Source organism: Psittacula echo (assembly GCF_963264785.1).
Source record: "Psittacula echo genome assembly, chromosome: 7".
Taxonomy (NCBI): Eukaryota; Metazoa; Chordata; class Aves; order Psittaciformes; family Psittacidae; genus Psittacula; species Psittacula echo.
In genome coordinates this window covers 27,176,717-27,200,503 of record NC_137740.1, presented here as the reverse complement: position 1 = coordinate 27,200,503, position 23,787 = coordinate 27,176,717, and the positions used below count along the sequence as shown (strand labels likewise).

Sequence of the window (23,787 nt, the reverse complement as noted above, 5' to 3'; positions counted from 1 at the left end):
ATGAACAGCAGCACTTGACTCATTGACCAAGTTCCCTCTAGAATGGTTTGGAGGCACTCAGCTAAAATAAGGTGCTTGAGGAAAGTTTGTAATTATCAACCATGATGGTGTGCTGGGCTGGATGGGCAGCACCCATTAAGTGGCAGGCTTGTACCCTACCATGGGGACATCCCAGCTGCAGGGACTGGTGAAGCCACAAGCTTAGCTGGGGTAAGGGGTGGCTCACCTGTGCTCATCCTGGCGGGCGCCATACCTGTTCCAGTAGTTCTGCAGGAAAAAAGAGAGGTCATGCTTCTTAAATTAATGCTCCAGATGAAGCCAGGGAGCTACCTGCTCTGCCTCACTCCCAGCCTCTCTGACATCAGCCAGCCTCTCTGATATGGATCTATCCCACACAACTTTGGGCAACTGCCTGGGGTCACCAAATTGAAAATGCAACCCCAACCCAACCTGGAGTCATATGAACAAATACAGAGGCAACCCAGCTTGTCCAGCCTTCTCTAGCCCACCCAACCACCATGACAGTGACTGAGAGCCAGACTAGGCTGTGTCTGCATTTCCTTCATCCTGGGAATGGTTGCCTTCCTTGCTTTGCTATCAACATTTTCCCATAGGGAACAAATCAGGCCAAGATCCAGCTCTTGAGTCACTTACACGGGACTTGCTTTTTAAGAAAAGGGAGGGGGGAAGTGGTCCTATAGCTGTGAACTCCTGGAGGTCCTCGCCATAGGAGACCCAGGAATTACCGGCTCCGTGTAGGTGTATCCAAGGCCGGCTGCAGCCACTTGCAAAAGGTGAGACTCCAGCTTATGGCGCCTCAGCAGCATTTTTGCTTCCTGAAAAGAAAAGGAAAAGGGGAGTAGTTGCCCACGTAGCTTTCACAAGACACAGACAATACACCTGTACTTCAAGAGGGGTTTGTTTTTCATGCAACACTGCAGACTCCTATGGGGTGAGGGATACCTGGGTCATGCTTTTGAGCAACCACAGACACAGAGCTGAGCCACTAACTACATTACTCAAGTGGAGGTGTTCAGCAACTCATCTGGGAAACTTGCACCCCCAAAATACATGGCAAAGTAGGGACTCTGGTCAGGCTGTGCCTTGGTTCTCCACGTGCGATGCAGAGCCCACGGAGCAACCCACAGAGCCTGGTGGTGGGTGGACTGCAGCATCACAGCCTAGGATGTGCTCAGGGTACTCAGACAGGGACCACAAAGTACAAACAGCTGAAGAGCGCCCATCAGAGGGCTTCTTTTTTGAATTAAATAGTTCTAAACAAAACACTGGGGTTTCCCCTAGAAAATTACTTTGGAAAGCAAAAATCAGATTTTTTTTTTTTTTTTTTTACAGAGAACTTCGGAACACTGAAAACACTGACATGTTTTTGTCAAGTTTAGGTTTTTACCTAGATTCACTTTCTGAGAAGAAACAATAACTGTTCTAGTTTTCTTCTTTATCATTTTCCTTTTTAGTGTTTTATCAAATTCACTTTGGTTTTCCTAGAAATCAAGGAATTTGCAAGGGAATGAAAAATCCAATTCCGCCCTACCCTCTGCTTATGGCATAAGGGGAACGAGCCCCCTAACAACTGGGATGGGATGGGAGGAACTTCTCCTTTTCTGTATTGTGAGAGAGGCAGCCCCAGGGCCGCAGATAAAGGTTGCCCAGACCGAAGAAGACTGTCCCACTGGGTGACTGAGCACATACTGTTTGGTTATTTGACCCCAGCCTAACCCTGTGATAGCAAAGCTACTTCCCACAAAGCAGGCCGAGTGCTGAACTCCAACCTCAGTGACTTGAGAGTAACATTGACATCCTAGCCTTCCCTTGGGAAAATATTTCTCATCCCTCTCTTAACAAAGGTTATCCTTTGCTCAGTGCTTCATTGCATTCCTCCTCTGCATCTCCCCTGGAGCATTGAACCCAAGGAGGGTTTATGTTGCTGAGACACTCGTTCATCGCCCTCCCTGCCCTTGCTTGGGCTTTGCTAAGCTGAAGTCCCCATTTAAAGAAGATCCTACCCTCCATTTTCTCCCCTACACTAGTGGCTCTGAACTCACATCCTGACAATTAGCTTTGTCAGCTAGTTCAGCATTTCCACATCTGTTTTCAAAGTGGTCTCACTTTGGTAAAGCTGCCAAGCTGCTTCTATTTCCAACTGAAGCTTTTGTTAAAGCTTCCCACCTAGGCTCCTAGATGACACTCACTCTTACCTTTCTGGGTTTCACAGTGTCTGGATCCATTGTACCTTCCAAGAGACCCTCGTAATAACTTGCATTCTCCAAGACATCTTCATCATCTGGGTGGAAGAGGAGGTAGGACTTGGCACACTCCAGGGCTTTTACATAGTCACCGACTGAGAGACAACACAATTGTTATCAGGGGGGCAGAGGAGGAAACAGCCTTGCCAGTAGTGCTGGGGGCTCTCAAGGAGCAGGGCAGGGCAGAGCTGAGGAGGGGAGCTGCAGAGAGGGAGGGCACAGCTTGAGCTCTCCATCAGCTGAAGAGTGAGCCCCATGCTTTACAAGGCTTTTTTGATGCAAATTTGTCTTAACTGCTCTATTTCACCAGCAGGGAAACTGAGGTACAGACACATGACTTCTCTGTGGTCATGCAGAGGTCAGATGGGATCCAAATTGGATTACAAATAGGCAGGCAGAATGTGGATGCTGTCCAGCAGCAAACTGCTTCTCTTCTGTGCAGCATCTTTCAGGGCTCTGGGGCAGTTTACCCACCACATTAAACCTCTAATTGGGCAGAGGAATAAAAAAGCCTGTACACCATGCACAAAATGCTTCTGACTCCTCCAGCTTTCTTCCCATTGCATTGATGAAAGAAGAAGCTTTATGTTTGAGTAGCAGTTCTGTTCCTCACTCATTCTGCCCTTTTCAGGGAAGAGCTCTTAGCACAAGCCTGAGATAGCAGAATTCTGCCAAGATTTTCTTTTATGTAACAGGACATAATAAAATACCATACAGGACCACACAACTGGCAGTATATTATAGCACTGCCACCTCCTGATATTTTGCAATGTAGCCAACTCCTGCAGCTTGACTGTTAATATTAAAATATTTGGTAATCAGTAAAAATTGGCATCTTGGAATAAGCTTGTCCTAACTTGTGTATCTATCTATAAATATATTAACTTAGAAAATGCATCAATTGGTTTTAGAAAATGTGGAACATATAAATCCCCAGAACTTTAATATCAAAAGGCAAATGAAACAACCCTAAAAAAGCATCAATTATTTAAAGAATAAGAATGTTTAAGTCAAAGGATGGACTTTTAAAACCTGACTGATGACTTTAAACACTTTTACAGAAATGTTTAATTGCATTTCAGTCAACCTGATATTTGAAGAGCAAATTTCCAATGTCCTTTCCTTACTGACTCTTTCAGACCATGCCACTGCATCACAGTAGTGTGAACATCATGTGGTAATACCCTGGAATGGATTTCCCCATGAAACAACTCAAACTTGCATAAAAAGTAACAAAACTCTGCAAGCATTATGGGGAACAGAAAGACAGCCTTTACCTCTGTAATAGGCAAACTGCAAGTAGTCATAATGGAGGGGAAGGAAATTTTCAATGGGTGAGATTCGGCCAGAACGTGTGGCAAGTTCTCTGACACAGTCATGTTTGCAGGCCAGGACTTGCATGTAGTGATCTGCCAAGAAAAGCGGGAGAAAACAGAGTGAAGTGAGAAGGATGGTGGAGGTGCTGAGACGAGGACAGACAGAGGTTAAATATCCTTGGCTGAAGGACGTGCAACTCGTGCTGCTCTGGTCCAGCAGGTGACAGCACACCTAAAGAGCTCAGGCTTTTTTCCAAAGCCAATGGAGAGTTACAGTCACAATTTTGCCTCCTTTGACAAATGCCTTTCTCCTTCTGTCAACTGTAGAGGGAGCTTGAACATCTCTTTTGTGTTCCAGGAGCTGCTGCCTCAGCCCAGGAAAGACTGATGGGTGCAGGGATATGCAGGTGGCAGGCAGCTCTTCAACCCCAAAAGCCAAACCAAAGGTGAGGACACCCACAGAGGAAGCAGAGATAGGAGGACAGGGTGGACACATGTGCTGCCACACGAAAGCCATCTCCACGCTCCCTTCCTTCAGTTCATCTTTAATCCTCTCCTTGCTGCAGCAAGAAAGCTCCTAAGCTCACAGGGGGGGTTAGATGAGGGTCGGTGCAGGTTCTCAAGCATGGCAAAGCAAGGCACCTGCAACGCAAGTCCGAAAGGTCTAAGGTGTAAATACTGGCAGCAAAATCCCTGTTTGCTGCTTCTCAAAGATGAGAGATCTCCCAGGGAAACACAAACACATGGTAAACATCTGCCATTAGCAAAGTTTCTTAATTGGTGGGAGTCCACAATATAGGTGTTGTATCAGCTGTACAATTTCAAAGCCAATGCTGACATCTGATTCCAGTTTGGAGTCTTTGCTGCAATGTACTTACAAATGGACTTCACTTGTTCTGTCTTCGTACACCATTAAAAACCTTAAGAAAAAAATATGGGCTTAGAAAAAAAAAAAAAAGAAGTGTACTCAGCTACTAAAGCATTCCTCTGAGCAGCCAAGAAAACAGCCTAAGGAATTTGCAATGAAACCAAGTGGAAACTCAGAACAGTCCCTATTTGCTCTGGGCAGGTAGTCTGGGTAGTTATCTGATCTACCATACACATCCAGGGTATTACATTAAGAAAAGCAAGCAGGAAAAGGATATAAATAAAGTTATTGTAATTTAAACCTATTTAAGCATCCTAGACCTGACATAATCTATCACTGAGAAGCATTGCTTTTTCTTGGTACTGTCAAGGTGCCCTAGAAACTGGCTATATAGACAGGAATCAGTTCACTGAAATGCATCTATCCCTATGGTGGAGAGGTGAACCCCACATAGCAACACTGCAAATCAGCCTGAGATTGAAAAGACAAATCAGTTTTGAAGAAACTTATACTCTCTTTTCTTGTTGTATTAGTGTGCCTACTCACTTCTGAAACATCTGGGTCTGACTGCCCTGGACCCAGGGGTAAACTCTGGATTATGCTGTCCTGTAAAGAACCACTTAGTTGCATTATGTATCTTATTTACCTGTGTGCGCCCTCACTTCCCTGCCTCTTTGGGTGCCTTGATGGCCCTGGGATTTGGAGTTGTTATTCCTAGGCATATCTGGCCAAACCAAGACACAGCACTTGCAGAGACCAACCAGCTTGTTCTCACTCCCAAGTGATGTGTTGGGTTGATGACCACCACATCATGACCATATCTGTGCTGCAGCACAGAAATATCTTCTCTGCTCACCGGAGCCACAGTTGACTTGTACAGCACAGAAGCAATTTAGCAGAGACCTGTTTGATGAGCAGCAGCTTTCAGTGAGAAGAAAGGTAGGTTTTCTTTGCCAATAAAGGCTGATCTCTTGGAAGGCTTGATATGGCATTTGGTGTCCTGGTTATGGCTTTAAAAGCAGGCATGACCATCTGCCAGATACACTGGTACCAGATCAGACCTTACAACACTTTTGATATTTTCTGCATGGGTAAGTAAATCCAACAAAGCAGCTTCCCATCCGGTATGTTGGTGGTTTCTCAGCTTGGTTGTTTCAATTAGATTTCCTGTCTTGATACAAGCAAAAATTAGGCAAAACTGAAAAACAGTTTGCAAACAAATGAAGTATTTTCCACACAAGAAGGAAAACTGCAGAGCTTGGTGTAACTCCAAGGCCATGAGCAGATAGATAAATAAGATTCCTGTCACCAAACAAATCTTAATTTATTGCTTTTCTTTCCTTACGACTAATTAAATGTAATCTCATTTCTGCTGTGAATGAACTGTTTTAATCCCCTCTGGCTCAGAGCCACACATGCAAATCTGAAGATTACACAGCAATGTTCAATTCTCTCCAGAGAATTCAGTCAAGATCATAATTAGGTGGGCCTCCACTAATGACAAATCCATGCGTTTGGATAGAGAGGAAATCTATGTTCTGAGTCTTTTTGGCAACTTTCCTGGCCATCTGGAGTATGACCAAGAGGACTCTGCTGCTCTCTTCATATGCATTGAAAAACAAAGAAAATAAAAACAGAGGCCAGCAATATCTAGATTTCAGTGAGGTATGTGAGACTGTGTACAGGGGAAATGGAGGCAGTTAATGTTAAAGCACCTATACTTCCAGCTCTTATGGAGAGCTGCAAGTGCTCCACACATCTGGAAATGCAATTTTTCTGGCCTAGCTCTTATTCAGGACCAAAATGAGATGTTCTAGTTCCCTGTCCTCTGGATTTGCATTTTCTGGCTTTCCAAGCGCTTCCTTCAGCGTTACTTAGCAGCAGCAGTAATGGAAGGGAAGACACTTCATCAAATCTAGCCAAAGGCCCAAACTCAAACATATTTCAAGGCCAAGGGTAAGAACACTAAAGATGCAAAAAGATCTCACCTGCAATAGCTTCATAGAGGCCAGCCTTATATTCCAGGTACTCATGTTCCTCAAATCTCTGTGGTCCCTCGCACATGATCTGGCAATCTTCATCCTCGGAGTAGTACCCTTTCAATGCACTCTCCAAGAAGCCAATGGCCAGCTCGTACTCCTCCTTGTCATAGTGCTTTACCCCAGCACTGTAGTCTTCCTGCAAAGTAGGTAGGCAGAAGACAAGACCATGAGTGGGCTATGCTGCTTGAACCACAGCATCCTGCCCTTGTCAACTGCAGGTGCTTCTCAAAACAGGCAGGCAGGGACAGAATAATCTCCAAGCACTAGACACAAGCAGTTGCACCAAACCATGTTTAAGCCATCGACAGACTTTTGGACCAGTGGGATCTTGTTAACCTGCATAAATGCTCTTCTGAACTCCCACATACTAAGGGAAACCTCAGTGCCACCTCTGGATTATGCATTATTTGAAAAAATGTTTCTTTGTTTTTATCCTCCTACCCAGCAATTACACTGGATGCCTAAGGAAAAGACTGCTCTTGATCCAGGCACATCTCTTAGAATAGCCCCTACAGAGCACCTCCATTAATTACACAAAAAGAGCCACTCCTGCTTCCTTGTGTCTTGAGAAATCACAAAACTGGGGGCAGCCCTGGCATTTGTGCTGGGCCTTCACTTTGGGGAGGTGGAAATAGTTGCCACTCTCCTGCCTGCCACCCTGCACCATCACCAGCAAAGCCACAAGCACATATCCTGCCCAGGTGGGAGAACCCAGCTCAAAAGATGACCCCGGAGTTCCCTGAAGGGAAGAACAGAGCAGTGTGCCTTGAAAAAGCAGGAGCTGGCTTGACTTAAAGAGAGCTCTGAAAGGGAGAGTTTGTTTTCATGTATTGTAATATGGACCTTGGTAAGAATCTCCCCATTCAAAGATGGTGCTCTCTTAACCTCCTACATCTCCTCTCTCGGTACTGCCTGACACTTAACCCAGGCACCTCTTTAGCTCAGACTCACCATGTGCTGCTTGGCCTCCCGGTCAATCAAGCTGACCTTCCCTGCTGTGTTCTTGTAGTTTTCAATGTCCTGCTGTACCTCCATGTGCTCAGGGTTTGCCATGAAGAAAGTGTGAGCTGCATTTGCTGCCTCCTCCAGCTTGTTCAGCTGTAACAAGATAAAGAAAGACCAAGTGAATTTGTGATGTAGGAGAGTGAACACAGCAGTTTATGCCACACCTTCTGACACCTTTATCTCTGACACTATTTTGACACCACTGGTCTGGGCAATGATGGGATAGTCAATGAAAACCTGTATGCAGAAGCTGTATCAAGTTACTTTGGATTAGAGGTTCAGAACTGAGACAGAATCAGTTTCACCCTGGAGAGATCTTCACAAACAGACAAAAATGCTAGTGCTAAACACACCCACAGCAGCTGCCGGGAGCTCAAGGAGCAGGACAGATGTTCAGGTGAAACACCAGCATGACTTAGCAGGAGAGAGAGGGGCCACTTCCATGGTTAATGCACTTGCTCCTGAAAGAAAGCCACTATCACTGACTACTGCAGATATCTACTAGCAAGATGCAGAGTCAGGCCACTGGGATCGGTCTGCAACCTGAGCAGGCTCACCCAAGCTTGTTAGCCAGAATCAGGCTAATGCTAGCCTTGGCAAGGCTATGTCCAAGTACTCCTTGACAGCAAAATCCATCCTCAACCCTGTGCCACTACTTCTAGGCTCCTGAGGTGCAAGAGCCAGGGCGCTTAGGCATACTTATGGTATGCTGCTGTCATAGTACAGCAGCTCACATGCAGAAATCTGCACATGTACCCATAAGACAACCCAAATAGCAAAATTATGAGAACTGAAAAACCAGCCAGGCATATAGTAACTAGTTTAATCTCTGACCTATATTTATCTTTAGAGATGTGGTTGAACTGTCAATCATCTGAGCAGCCACCTCATCAACAGGTGACTTATTACCTCAGCAGAAGTGTTTGCAACCTTTTTTAAAATTAAAATACACATCCAATTACACATTAATGCCTATTGAACCAAGTGGGATTGGCATCTGGGTGAAATCACAGGGCTTTCTCCTTGAGGGATGCCCTGACATATGTATCCTATAGCAATGTGGCATGAGCGGCTTATGAAAGTGATGAAGTGCTAAGGGAAAAAATGCAAAGGATTTGCTCAGGGCACTTGGCTGCAGTAACAGCATGGCAAAACCTCCTTTTTTATGCTGAACATTGCTCTGAGCAGGAACAGCTAGAGTGGGGCAAGAGTAACAGGTTTGATTTGGCTGGACAAAGGAGAGTCCCCCTGAAAGCCCCAGGTCAACACCAAATCACTCAGCAAATCTGCTCCTATTTGGAAAGTGGAGCTGCCTACCAGCACTAATAAAATACCCCAGTTGTTTAACTGGCAGAATGATGCCTCCTTTCCTACTGCCCCCAAAGCTTGGCAAGACTCCAGAGAAAACAGGTGAAGACATGCATTATTTTGCAAGGTAACCTTCTCTTAGGGCAGCATGGAGGATGTGTTTGTGTTTTGGCTGTGAAGGAAGAAGCCGATGCCTTTTGAATCTCCACTCTCAAACAAAATTTCCAAGGCACATATTAAAAAATTATTGTAATGGGTTTCCTTTGGCTTTTCCTCAAAATGAGGTGGAATTAGAAAGTGCAGCAAGCTGCTGAAAACAACTTCTTTCACTAAAAAAAAAAAAATTGATGTCAGTGATTGGGAGCCCAACTTAAAGTTGAGGGAAGCTTGAAAGATGCAGAGCACATCGGGACAGGCATTTAGGCTCCCTGGACTCAGTGTATCCCCCAGAGAAGTGCCCAGCGCTTTCATCTGGGCTGTTGAGATTAGGACGTGTGCAAACACAGTCTGCAGAACAAACAAGGGGTCTACCATGAGTCAAAATGGTGGTCACTGGAGACATCACGGCTGTTTGAAATTGCTGGCTGAGCTTGACAGGGATGCATGTGTGATTCTGATTAGGGAGACACTGAATGGGACCAGACATACAACTATTACCAGGGGGTTTGTGAAACTGGCACTTTTATATCAGATGAGCCATTCTGGACGTGCTCTCACATTGCTTGCTGGGGCATGGAGACATTTTGAAATCAGGTGCCTGGATACATGAAGACCTGCTGGAGGAAAGGCCCAGCCATTGCTGCAGGGCCAGACCCACTCCAGCACAGCTAAAATCACTTGTGTGGTTCCCTGAAAGGCAAGGAAAAAGCTGGCCAAAGAAGCACGCATGAATACCCTCAAAAGGAAGATGAAAGCTCTGGTCAGAGAGCATCTCAGCCCACTCCTCAGATCCGCCCTTTGAAACCAAAGCACCGCTGTGCTGCAATGCCCACAGAAACGCAAAAAATTTGCCTTGTGTAAACTTCAGAAGTTTTTCAGGATTAGCTCTGTGCTGACAACACATGCACAGAAGCCAGCTTTTACTGCAAAAACAACATCAGTTCCAGTCCCCCTCTTGGAGTTTTCCTAAGATCACCACTCTTCAGAAAAACCTCCCAGCTTCCCAGACAAGCAAAATGACTGTAAGCAATTTTTTTTTTCAGGTCAACACAAAACCCCCTCAAACCTCTTCAATGTGGATTTTCTTTTTTTTTTTTAAAGAGACATTTCTATTCAGAAACATGCATCCCGTCTTGAAAAAGCTCATCTCAACATAACCCCACCCCGAAAAAGGTCATCACAGCTGGATAGCACCTGATACAGGACAAAGGATGGGCTAGAGCATCTCATGATGGGAATTTTCAGGTCATGCTGAGTATAGGTGGGACTGGCACCGCAGCTGGTAATTAGAAAGGTTGAGATAGGGCAAGAAGTTTGTTGGAAACACGTGAGCTGCTGACCCAATCCAGAGGACTTCTACTAAGCCACTATTTGAGCTGCTCAGGAGAACTGCATTCTTCCATGGCACATCAGAGATGTCTGTTCACAGGCAGTATCCTGTCTGTGCAGACTTAAAAGGGACCAAATGCGTCTCAGCAAGGGACTGGTCCCTGAAGACACAGCTGCAATTGTCTGTTGTAGGATGTTCTTTTTTCCTTTGGTACTAGCTCCTTTTCAGAAAGCTGTTAAAAACACTCACAAATCCTAGGATGGGCTTAGTTCTTCCTGGATAACGTCCACTCCTGTGAGATAGGAAGAGTCTGATTTCTAGGCACAATAGAAAATGTCTTTCCCACCCTTCAAAAAAGGCCCATGCTGTGTATAGTCCTCCTGGCTCTTCATAGCAGAGATGACCTTTGAGGGTTGCTAAGTGGACTCAAAGCAGAACATTTCACCTCAACACTTTTCAATTTGTCATGTCCCATATTTGCCTCAAAAACATCCAAGTAACAGAAAGAAGCCAACAGCTGCCAAGTTTAGGGGAGTTTTTCAGTGGATGTGTGTATACAAAAGAGAATTCCTAACTGGTAAGACACATTCAGAGTCAAGCACTGACATTAATTATGAAGCACTCTGGGGAAACTTTTGCCAAAACACTTTGAATTCATAAGAAGCAGAATATTTTGGTTTCTAAAGGTCTGGGCTGGGACTCAGGACACCTGGACTCAGTTCCTGGCCCTGTCACAATCTCACTGTGCAGTCATTGGAAAAAACATTTTGTTTTCTTTGTGCCTGATTTTCCATTGTTTTAAATGAGTAACAATAAAAATACTAGCATTTTTTCCTACAGGGCAATCATTTTGTTTATTTAGATGGCAAGCAACTCAGGGACCATAAGCATACGCAAGCACGTAACACAAGGGGATTTTGATGTTTGTACAACCACTGCTGAATGAAAATCTGCAAGGAGAAAATGACAACTGTAGAATCACAACCTTAGTATGTGCTCTAATGTCTGCTTGTTCACCCCACTGAAAGGATATTGAGGGGCTATAGCTGCAGCTTTGCACCAAACCCCATGTAATTTGCCCAGAGATGACACAAAAAATCAACACCAGAACCCCAGAACTGAGAGAACCCCAGGAGCACCGTGTCTATTTTGATCTTATCACGACAATGGCTAGAGACAAGAAGGGGAAAACACAACACACCAGTGTTTACCCCAGTTCTGGGCTTTCATGCTGAAATTATTTTTTTCCTCATTCAAATGTTAGGATTATTTCATTTCACAGAAAAAGAGGACAATTATTTTAAGCAGCAAAACCTCAAATTAAGGAATTTCAGCAAATTGCAAATGCTCGGTTTCATTCCCATCTGGGACAGTGCTGGCCTGGACTTCAATGTGACTGCAACTTCCGACTTCCAGTAGTGGCTTGGATTAGGAAGGCTGTTTTAACTGGAACATTAGATAGAACCATAGGCTAGGGAAAGGACCTTGAATGAACATTTTGAACATCACCATACAATTGACTCCAAGTCTCATTGATACCATTGAGAAAATGGAGCTTTGATGGGCTGCATGATGGAACATGAGTTAACAGTTTCCTAATAGCTCATTGTCATTCTGGTAACTGTAGAGCTATGTATCAGCCAGTAAACTGCATACTGAGCAATCTGATTTGTACCTGTAATGCCACAGTCACAAACCTGCCATGCTTAGGAAACAAACTGTCTTGCTGGAACATGTCTAACCTTCTGTTTGATTTTGTCATAACCTCGGCAGCTGCATCCCTCAAAGAGAGACACAGAGCATACATCTCATCACTAACGCTCACATGAAAAGAGCTCAGACTGGCTCAGCATCACGTGCAGGCAAATGCTCCGAATTCACACTTGCCCTCGCTATGTGCAGATGAATGAATTGCGACTGAAACTCACCTCATACCGGGTGCTCAGAAAGCTTGCATAAACCCTACACCACACACCACCACCATGGTTTTAACTATAATGACCCTAAACTTGCAGCCCTTGAAGTTTGTTCTCTGATGCTTGGCAGCTGGGATAATGAAGTGGAACGGGCAGTGTACCAGGTCTATGAAATGAACATTAGACAGCCTTACAGTCTGCTTGTGCAACCACCACCACTTCGCTTGCACACTGACATAGTACCATTTATGGGCAGAAGATGCTGTAGCCGGAATATCTACAGGTACTGAGGTGCTCCCAGTTTACCTTGAAGTTTTCTTGGCAAGAACAAGGATAAAAGTGTAAAAGTCAGAGTATTCTAGACAGAATATAGCCAAAGCAGTATTGATTCTGACCACCTGAGACAAGGAGTCACAGGGCATGATATAACCAAGACCTCAGACTATTTTTCACAATGAGTTCCCATTTCTTTGAACTATTACCAGACATTGGTAACTGTCATGCATTCCGTGTGACTGTTATAATCCAACCTACAGCAAGGTATCTTCAGCATGTAAGACACAGTTTGAATAAGAAACTTCTTTTTTGGGGAGGGAAAGAGAAGAGAGGCTTACACACTGAAAAATTTATCAGATCCCTCAAAATCCCAGCATTTCTTGCCATATCAAGACTGGACCTACCTGCACAGTTAATTGCTGAGTGCCTGAGCTTGGTATGGAGACTGTGAGAAAAAATTTCAGACTATATGGCTGACCTAGAAACCAAAGTCTCAAACAACTGTTCAAAGGTTTGCTGAACAGATAGTGGTTTTTTAACTTTTCCATAGGTCCTCTGCTGCTGTGCTGTATCAGAGATTTAGTGCACTGTGCTCTGCAGAGGAGGAACACTCTGGACTTGATAAACATAGATAACAAGGAAAATAAAAGGCTCACTGTCACAAATGATTAATCTCATTGAGTCTACGGAGAGTTTGCTACCTGGGCAAGTAGAAGCAAGTACCAATGAGAAGGCTACAAATAGCATATGACTTCCTCTCAACTATTTTATTATTGCAATTAGAGAAAGGAGAAAGTTTCCAGAGAAGTTTTCCCTCTGCTGATGGGATTGCATATATTCCAAAAGGTGCTCAAGCTGTCTGCCACCCACAATAGCAACCACTGGCCCTGCAAAACACTAAAATCAGAGAGAAAGGCAAGCATATGTCCAGAAAGAGCCTTACTAAAGTGTAAGGAATAGGTACCAAGCGACAAAGATGTGAAGCAGCCTTCGAGTTCATTAGCACATGATCCCTTGCTCTCCAAAGAATTTACTAGTTTCTTGTCCTCCAATTCAAGATAAATATGGTTGGACCCTGTCCTCGCTGCTACTGTGACAGGGAGCAATAGCGGTGCTTTCCTGGAGGCTCCTCATGGATCTTTTCAGCGGTCTTCTCCATTTCCAAACTGTGGGCAGCCTCCCTTCAGTGTGCTTTGTACGCTTCCTCTCAGACCATCCAAGTGTGCCCTGCTGCTCACCAGTCACTCTGGAGGACCCAGATCCAAAACAGAACAAATTTGGAGAATTAGTACAGGGAAAACTTCTCACCAGAAAGGAAAATTAGGAAGGGTTTGGGTTTTTCCGTTATTCCAACAAGCAATTTTTCAATACACAAACACATGCAGAATGGTAGGTATTTGGTCAAAAGAGCTGACTAAACATTGAATTAGTCTCTGGAAAGTGGCAGATAATTAGAAATTTAAAACCAAACTAAACAAGCCACTTGAGTATTCTTCATGAAACGAATTTTTTCAATTAACCAAGGCCAGAAATCAGATTTCCTAACAAATCTCTCACTTGAGCCATGCTGACAGTATTGTGTGTAAGTGTACATGTGTACGTGCCCAGCAGACTGACTACATCACCCCACCCCACCCCGCCTGAAAAGAACATTTTGCACTGAGAAAGCGAATTAGGCTGAGATGCTTCCTTCCTCCTTTCCTTCTCCAATGTGCTTCTCTTAAACTGTTTCCAAACAGGTAAGAACGAAGATTTTTACACATTTCTGGCTGTGCATTGTATGCTTCAGTGCATATATAATCTAACAAATACTGCACACAAAGCAGCGCATTACTCACAGCAAGTGACTTGCAAAACCACTTCCCAGCAGGAAAGACCCTTCCCACATAAATCCGCATAGCAGGCAGTGGGAAATGCATTTGTGTTTACTGAACCTTCGTTCTCACTGATTGTGAAAACACCGAGACAGATTTTGTCCTGTGTAAGCACTCAGTTCCAGCATACTCTGATGACAGCTAAGTTGCATGTGAAACAGTGTTTTCAGACGAGTAAAAATTCCTTGAACATGCAGCATGGGCTCTCCTGGCAAAATCAAACCCCCTACAACTGAGATTTTAAAGCTTGGGCAAGAAACCTCTTTTAGATGGGATTCTTCCTTCAGTGCCAGTAGATGACAGCCAAGATCACAGATAGGAGCTGGCAGTACACAGATTTCAGCATACTACTCTGTACAGAAAGAGGTCACTTCTATCAGATGATAGCTGACCAGTTGTCCCCTTCCCTTCACCTGCAAACATAAAACCACACTGCCAAGACACAGTGGCCACACCACAGTCAGTGGTGTGAAACAACCTGGACCACGGGCTCCGAGCAGCTCCTCCAAAAGCTGTGTCTGGCTAAAAATGGGGTCTTTCTCTATTTTTAAGGATGTCAGCATAATTTGAAAGCTAAGTAAGAGCTTATGATTTTCACTGGAAGAGGTGGAAAGTATTCAATGCTCAGGAGTTTGTGCAGATGGTTAACCATGAGGCTCCTACACCCCAGAGTTTTCCTTGGTCAGGTAATTGAAGATGAGCCAGTGGCCTTTGGAGATGAGTAGCATGGGAGAAGCAACACACTTTCAATCTAATGGCAACAAGCAGTGGTAGATACTAAAAGATATGGGGTATAAAGCTAGCCAGGATTTCCAGAGCAGAGGTTTTCTCATGCATGTCCTTCCTCCTGTTGTTATAGCATCCTTGTGGCAGCCCCAGTCATCGCACACCCAGGATAAGGCCATGCATTTTAAAGTAATGAAATGGAGCAGCTGGGAACAAGCACTATGATGTGACTATCCCCTTCTCACAGACCACCAGCAAGAGTCCCATGGGCCACAGGCTGGTCAACAAATAAGGAGCTTTCATCTGATATATTGACTGATAACAGACAGAGAGGCCTGCACAGTCCCCTGCAGAGAGTCTTGGAAACACCTGGGAAGAAAGAGGTGAATCTTACTAAAACCGCTGGCAAAGAGCGGGGGAGACCTTTGCCCATGAAGAGAGGAAAGTCGAGGCTAGAATGCTTCAATCTCATCTAACTTAAAACTGATTGAATGCATTTAGGGAAAAGAAAAAGAACAAATCAAAGTTGGCAGTCACTTAAAAGGGCTGTGGGGTGCATCAAGGAAGTCTGAGTCACAGGAAGAAGCAGACAGGGCATGCTTTCCAGCAGCAGAGGTGCCACGGGAACATAGTCTTCCAGCCTTAGGAAACCAAAGTCATTTGATCTGGGCCAAGAACAAACTTATCTGTGATGAAATAACTGAAGCAAAGTGATGACACAGACATGGAATGGAGAACACCTGGGAAACGATTACTTTTTTATAGTGTCTAAGATCCCAACACAAGTATAATCCACAACACAGAAACAAACTTTACAGTGTTTATTCTAAGGAGGTTGAAGGCCAAAGTACACTGCAGCACATTGTTATCAGAAGACTTGCTATCGGTAAAGCATTTCATTAAAACAAGTGACATGCACCCTCCTCTTCCAATGAGGGGATGAAAGTTATACTCTTGTGACTAAGTTGATTAGCAAATACACAAGCGATGGTGAATAATCTGACAGCTGTGTATGACAGGTTGATGCCATGCATGTAACAACAAGAATAAGGCAACGCAGCTTATTCTGACAAACTTCTGGCTATCAGTACTTCTCCTGGGAAAGGACCAATGACATTTGTCCAGTATGTTTGCAAGAATGCAGAAAGCATGTCAGAGACTGGATCCAAAATTAGCAGAACTGTCACATATTCTTTGTTTTCCAGATCCTGCATTTTCCCTGCATCTTCCCTCTCTGAGACCCATAAAGCAGTATCTTTACAGTTTAGTTAATTTTTTCTAGCATCCTGCCTTAATGGACATTGCAACTAGTTGCACTGCACTGGTTGATAACATCAGGCACTGAGTCAGACTCCTGAGCTGTCTCCACACTGGTATCTCTACAGCAATAATTACTAAAAGACTTAAGAAAAGCCCAGCAGAAAAATCAGAGGCAAGCAGAAAAAAATCTTACGGCAGAAATTTTCCACTCTTTTCAAAGTTTAGCAATGGCTTAGCACCTTTTAAAAGAGTCAGACATGATGAGTTGTTGAATGCCCTTCATGAGCCAAAGTTTCCTGTGAAAATGCACATGCTTGTCTGCTGTTATCCAGTATCATCCACACAGCTACACATGCCCCTAGAAAACACCTTTCTGAGAGGATGCACAGATTACTCATGACCATTCTAGAGCATGACTGCTGATAAAATGATACTGCTTTTTTTCAGCCCTCTTCTGATGTAAATAGAATTTTCTCAAATAGCTTATCTAAGCCCTGTTCCAAGCCTGAGGACTGCCTCTCACTTCTCTTCCCCTGAGCAATAGAAAGCTCAATTCCTGAAGAAGGTACTGACCGACTGATAGTGATTATGGTCAGTTTACTTGACTAACAACAGAACATCTGTTTGAAAAGCAGACTGCAGACCCCTGAGGGTGGGCTGCAAACAGGACTGTGCTATCTGAGAAAGGTATTGTTATCTCTCAGTTCCCTGAGCCACAATGGGACAACAAAGGGAGAAACAAACAAGCCATAAATCCCAAGGAGAAAAGAGACTCATAGTGTATTTATACATCTTCCCTTAACCCAAAACCCATGACAGTCTTCAAGGAAATGGCTTTAATTACCATGTTTTTTTTCCAGACACAACCGTTTCTGGAATACCTTTCTTAGGGCTCAAGTCATAAGCTAATGGATGACAATTTTCAGCTGCTGAATGTTTGGAAACCATCATAGTAGTGATAGACATTAGGGCATTGCATACCTGATTAGATAAAGCATCAGATCAGTATTCCAATTCAACATTTTAGCATTTAGCAAAGACTGAAGACCTACAGATCATGGGTGGGCTCTGCTCACCATGAGGGGAACTGATCGATACCAAGAGAAAGCAAACTGAGCTTATGCCTTAGGTGACTGTCCCGGGTTCAGCAGTAGCAGTCATTTTTTCTCCTTCTTAGTAGCTGGTGCAGTGCTGTGGTTTTGACTTTCGGCCTGGGAACAGCGCTGATAACACCGATGTTTTTAGTTGCTGCTCAGTAATGTTTAGTCTGACCAAAGACTTTCTGAGCCTCGTGCTCTGGCAGGGAGGAGGGGAAGCCGGGAGGAAGCAGAGACAGGACACCTGACCCAAACTAGCCAAAGAGGTATTCCATACCACAGCACGTCATGCCCAGGATGTAACTGGGAGTTACCCGGAAGGGCTGGCTCACTGCTTGTTCGGGCTGGGTATTATCGGTCGGTATAGTAGTGAGCGGTTGTATTCTCTTCCCTTGTTATTTCTCTTATCATTATTATTACTGGTGGTAGCAGTAGTGATTTGTGTTATACCTTAGTTACTAAACTGTTTTTATCTCAACCAGCAGGAGTTACATTCTCTCAATTCTCCTTCTCATCCCTCCAGGAGCAGGGGGAAGAAAGGGCAGGGGAGGAGTAGACTGGTGATTCTGATTTATGGCCTGGGCTTAAACCATGACAGTGACCTTGAGGAAAACTGGCCTCTTTGAAAAGAGGCTTTTGTGCTGATCTAGTAGACTCACCACTACTGGGCCCATTGGAAGCAAAGCTTGTAGAGAAAGAGGGAAACTACAAGGAGGGAAGTTAAAATAATTCTCCATTACCATCTCAGCTGGTCTGGAATGCAAAGGAAAAGTCTTGCAAGGGGCACTACCTTTCCCTCAGCAGTGGCCAGGGGTGGACACCCGTGGGCAGAGCGTAAGGACATGTCAGGTACACAGTGACCCTCACACCAAGGGTATTGTCGGGGAAAGCAGCAGCTTACAAGCTTCCTGAATCACGATTTGACTCCAGACCACTGTGCTTAAAAGCCGCTGATGGACCTATCCTCTAAGGTGCTGTGTAATCCTTTCTGGAACACATTTATACAAGCTGCAATAAATAAGGGATTTAGGAGATTTTAAGACATCAGTATATTATTTTCCCCAGAGTAGATTCGTGGCTGAGAAAGACCTACCACTGTGTTGTGTTAGAGTTTTCAGAAGAGGTGAGGTTGCTGCAAAATACACCTGCAAACACATTTACATGCCTGGAAGGCAAGAGCCATTGCAGCAGCACTGCAAACTTCCTCGGGATCCTCCAACTTTTGTTCATTACACAAAAACTCAGACCCATCTGAATAAAACAGGGATGTAAGCTGCTGCTCGGGCTCTTGGTGCAGCTCCAGCATCTCCTGTGGAGTTACACCAGGGTGAATTTGGCTCATGCTTCAGTGAGATGGCCACATACCACTTGGACAATTGCCTCCATACATGACACACATCTCAAGTCTCAGCTGGATTTGCTGCTTCTGAAATGAAAACACTTCGCTCACTTTCCCCAGCCTTAGCTTGGTAATCTTTACTAAACACTTATCAACTAGACAGCCTTCATTTCCTGAGAGCCTGGACCTAATCACACCAGGAAACACTCTGCTTTTCCTTCAGACACTGAGAAATGCTGGTTTCTGAGCCCTCCTCCTACAAAATCAAACTTCTGTCTGCTTAGTAGCGGATAGGGTTTGGGGAAGGAATGCAGCTAAATCTCAAAAGGCAAACTGCAGTGGTTATTCACAGAGATGCCCTGGCTTCACTCTACATCATTAATAACAATAATATGTCACATCTCCCCTCCATCCTTTATTAATCTTAGCTGAGCCTTGCAAGGCCCCTGCAAAGAGGTATCACTTTCCCCAGCTTGCAGGTAAGGGGTCTAATGTTTCACGGCAAATCAGAACCAGATCTCTGGGTTGCCAGCTTCTAACACCATTCCTCGAAGGAATGAAACAAGCTCCCGCAGCTCCATTTCTTTATCAGCACATTTGATACGGTGCTGGGATGAAGCAGCCTTTGCCAAATGTGCTGGACACAGAACAGCACTTTCAAAACCCTCCTTTGTGCCACAGGGCCAGCTGGGATGTCGAGCTACAATTGCACATTTGTAATAGAGCTCAGAATATCGCCATCAAATCAAACTGTTGGTTAATTAGTGTATGAAAAAAGCCCTACAAATGCACAGTAATGGAGTTTTAATGCCAGTAGCGCCAAATCACAAGATCTGCTGTTGCATCAGTTTTATCCTGTGAGCTGCTCAGCCTGTCCCGGTGGGCAGCCAAGCAGCAATTGTGGTGCCACATCTTATGGGAGCAATCTACAGCAAACCTGCTTGGGCAAGAAAGGCGATGAAGACTTCTGCTAGGGGGTTGTGCTTCCTCTGACTGTGGTTTCCAGACAGTCTCATTATTCCTACTATCCCTGCTCATGAAAAAGCCTACAGAAAGTAAGAGCAGAATTGTGGCCCTCCTAGTGCTGCAGTTTTCCCTTTGCACGAGTTGGTGAAATGGCATAGACGGGATGTGTGGGCTTCCAGTATGGCCAGTGCATGTGTGTCCAAGCGGTGACCCAGGAGGAAGTGGGCACATGTCTTTCCAAGAGACAGATCAAGAGATGTGCCCTCTACAAAGGGCTGATCAGCAGCACATCCCACATTTTTCACTCTGGGTTGAGTGAAAAAACTTTATCTTTTTTCCTTCTCCAGCCAAAAGCTGGAAATAAGACACAAACCTAGTACCTTAGACAAAAGCAGTCCATGGACTGGAATCCTGGGAACTGGGATAAACCAGAAGGGAAGCCAACGCATTAGAGCAAATACTTCCCATTTATCTCTCCAGCATTGACCAAGCACCAAACTGGAAGCACCAAACACCCTGAATGAGACAGAGCTAAGGTTTTTTCTACCACCATCCTCCCTGGCCTACCATCACAAACGTGTTGCCAGTGATGCATTGTGGGGGAAGATGCTTAGCCCTTAGGCAGGAAGGCTTCTAAGCCCCGACACAGTGTCCCACACAGACTGCTGCTCAGGCACAGGGACATCTGCAACAGCTGCTTGCAGAGCAGGACTTTAGAGAAGAGACTTGTGTTTACCACTGAAACAAGCACAGAGACAAAATACACCAATATCTACCTCTGAACAGATAAATGCTTGGTCTGCATGGATTTTTGTACTGAAGGCAGTTATGGATAGAGTCAGGCTGGATGCCAGGTACACAATGAACAAATATATAATGTTTAGCTCCAACTTCTGACAGCCTCATGGCCCTGCTTGCTGGAAACCCTGTAGAGACACACTCCTCCACAGCTCCACAGCCTTCTTCACATCAGGGGCTTACAAGCATCCATGGTGGTGGATGTTCTTCACTGCCCTCTTATCCAAGTGCTGGCTCCTCTGTTTCTCAGCTGTCAGTGGCACCAGGAAGCAACATCTTGAAGTATGTATGTGTCACTTGTAGTCACAACACAGGTGTTTATTCCATTAGTGCTTGCTTTGGTGTGCCTGCCCGAGGTGGATGGGGAAAGTGGCTGCTTGGTGCAACTCCAGTGAAGGATGCCTCTGGAGAGGCAGCCCTGCCTGCAACTATGGGATGAATAGCAGCACAGAGCCTGCGGGGAGTCGGACACGAATATCACGCAATGGCACACACAGGCGGTGGTGTCTCCCACAGGGATGCTGGCAGGGATCCCCCCAAGCACAGGCTGTTATTACTCACATTCTGCATCACAGCTGCCAGCTGCAGCCCCACCACTGATGTCACCCTGGCAGGCTGAGAAACACTGCCTGCTGTCTGGGGCAAAACTGTTTTCTAGTATGCAAAAATGAGAAGCTGTCTGCCCTGCTGAGGACACGTCTGAAGCCATGCCCTTGCCAGAAGCCAGTGTTTTCTGAGCACTTCCAAAGGGAGTCTGGTTTTCTAATTCTTGACTCTGGTTCTGAGTTACTGGGAATTCTTCTACCAGTCACTACATATCTCCATGACTCAGTTTCCCTGTTAAACAGGAGCACAAACGTTTTGGCCCTTGCTGCTGGTAAGCTGAATGACAGCATTTAAATACCTCAGATGATGTCTCAGGGCTTAAGACATCACAAGATTTTTCTGTTGATCTTCAAATTATGCACCGGTCTCCTGTGAGAGCTCACTCAATCCTTCTAAATGGCTCTTTGTCCCTGTTCCCATCCACACCCTGGCTCCTCTTTGAAAGGCAAATACCATAAAAGGCTGTTTATAGAGACCGAGATATAGAAAGAAGTCAAACAGGGTCAGGCTCACTACTGCTTTGCTGCCCTGAGCTGCGGCCGGGGAGGGGTGGTTTCCCGCTCCCCCGGCGATCCACGGGGAACAGCAGCCCGACTGTCCAAGGAGCCTCTGATGTGGGTGGGTGTCTCCTGCCCCTTCCCAATTAAACGTTTTATCTCCAGTGGAAACAGTTAAGACGGAAAAGGCGGATGATGCCAAGATTAAGTAAGAGAATAAGGAAAATAGCCAGCGTCCCTAATCAATCATGCTTGGACAGTGAGGGTTTTATGTGCACAAAGACTTCAGTTAAATTCTTTTTTGCATTTATCCACAAGAAAAAAAAAGTGGTGGCTGAAAAAAATGCCAGATGATGATTCACCCTTGCTCTCTGCAAATGTTTCCATTTTGTTGAAAACCCAATTTGCAAGCTCAGGAACCCTCAAATTTTTTATTTTTTTATTTTTTTTTTAATTAAAACCTGGAAGCAGCTCCAATGACAGCACAAGACATGGATGAAGGCAGAGGAACTCTGCCATCCAGCAGACTTCATGCTGCTAATTTCTCCCTGGCCTGGAGCAGCAGAAGCAAACCGGTCACTCTCTCCCTATCTGGTACCATAGATTCATAGAATCAACTAGGTTGGAAAAGACCTTTAAGATCACTGTCCTGGGTTCAGCAGTAGCAGTCATTTTTCCTCCTTCTTAGTAGCTGTTGCAGCACTGTGTTTTTGACTTTCAGCCTGGGAACAGAGCTGATAACACCGATGTTTAGACTGACCAAGGACTTTGTGAGTCTCATGCTCTGCCAGGGAGGAGGAGAAGCCGGGAAGAAGCAGGGACAGGACACCTGACCCAAACTAGCCAAAGAGGTATTCCATACCACAGCACGTCATGCCCAGGATGTAGAACTGAGAGTTCCTGGAAGGGCTGGATCACTGCGGGGTGGGGGCGAGGTACCGGTTGGTGAGTGGTTGTTTTCTCTTCCCTTGTTATTTCCTTTATCATTATTACTATTAGTGGTAGCAGTAGTGATTTGTGTTATACCTTAGTTATTAAACTGTTCTTATCTCAGCCCATGGGAGTTGCATTCTTTCAATTCTCCTCCCCGTCCCTCCAGAAGTGGAGGGAAGAAAGGTGGGGGGGGAAGTGGACTGCGTGGTTCTGATTTACGGCCTGGGCTTAAACCATGACAATCACCAAGTCCAACCATTGTCCAAGCACTGCCAGGTCCACCACTAAACCATGTCACTGAGGGCCTCATCTATACAGTTTTTCGACACTTCCAAAGACAGTGATTCCACCACTTTCCTAGGCAGCCTATTCCAATATCTAGTCTAAACCACCCCTGGTACAGCTTGAAGCTGTTATCTTTTGTCATATCACTCATGTTATATCTAACTCCTTTCAGACTGTTGTAGAGGTAGTTGTATAAGGTAGTTGTATAAGGTCCACGCTGAGCCTTCTCTTCTCCAGACTAAACAACCCCAGTTTCCTCAGCCGTTCCTCTTAAGGCTTATTTTCCAGACCCTCAAGTATGGGTTTTCCCTGGCATGGAGAAAAGAATGAGTAAAGAAACAGGTACTTCAATGCAGATTTTTAAAAGAAAATATGCGTAACTACAATAAACTTTATTGGTAAGGATCCTAATCATCATCTCATTCACAGAGGTCCTTTAACTTGCTAGAACTGCAAGGGGCAGTGACTGAAATACAAGCCACAGAAGGCAGCGAGATAGCCAGCATGTAATGACATCTTATGGACTCACGCCAAACACCTGAGTGGAAACCATAAGTCCTGAGAAATCCCATCAAAACCCGTGAGAAGGATCTGCATTTTGCATCCCCGTCCAAAGACAGCATCTTCAGTACAGCAGCCCCTTAGAAACAGCTCAGGAGTCATTCCAGTGCTAACTTTAAAAGACATCACTTAGGAAATCATCTATAATTTCGTATCTCATCTCTCATGAGACCCAAAGCGCACTTGCTCAGCCTGAGTAACCCACAAAACCTAGAGTCTAAGCAGTAGGCATGGCTTCCCCAAAAAACCCCTAAACCTGAGTTCTGTCTGCAGCAGGCAATGGTACACCACAGACCATGCAGCAAATCGTGGGTTTCCCAGGTCCCACACACCACCATGCACCATTAACAACATCTCAGAG

General features: G+C 44.9%; 1 protein-coding gene across 1 annotated transcript in view; it reads right to left on the bottom strand.

Moving 5' to 3' along the window:
* The window catches only part of P3H2 (prolyl 3-hydroxylase 2), a gene marked incomplete at both ends in the record, with an annotated part of 70,125 nt that overhangs the window by 7,096 nt on the left and 39,242 nt on the right, over positions 1-23,787 (bottom strand). The window contains 6 exons of the mRNA XM_080624157.1: positions 227-267; positions 747-836; positions 2,217-2,359; positions 3,542-3,673; positions 6,437-6,626; positions 7,442-7,588. Of these exons, the coding sequence (XP_080480283.1) occupies positions 227-267; positions 747-836; positions 2,217-2,359; positions 3,542-3,673; positions 6,437-6,626; positions 7,442-7,588 (743 nt within the window). The remainder of the gene's footprint in view (positions 1-226; positions 268-746; positions 837-2,216; positions 2,360-3,541; positions 3,674-6,436; positions 6,627-7,441; positions 7,589-23,787) is intronic.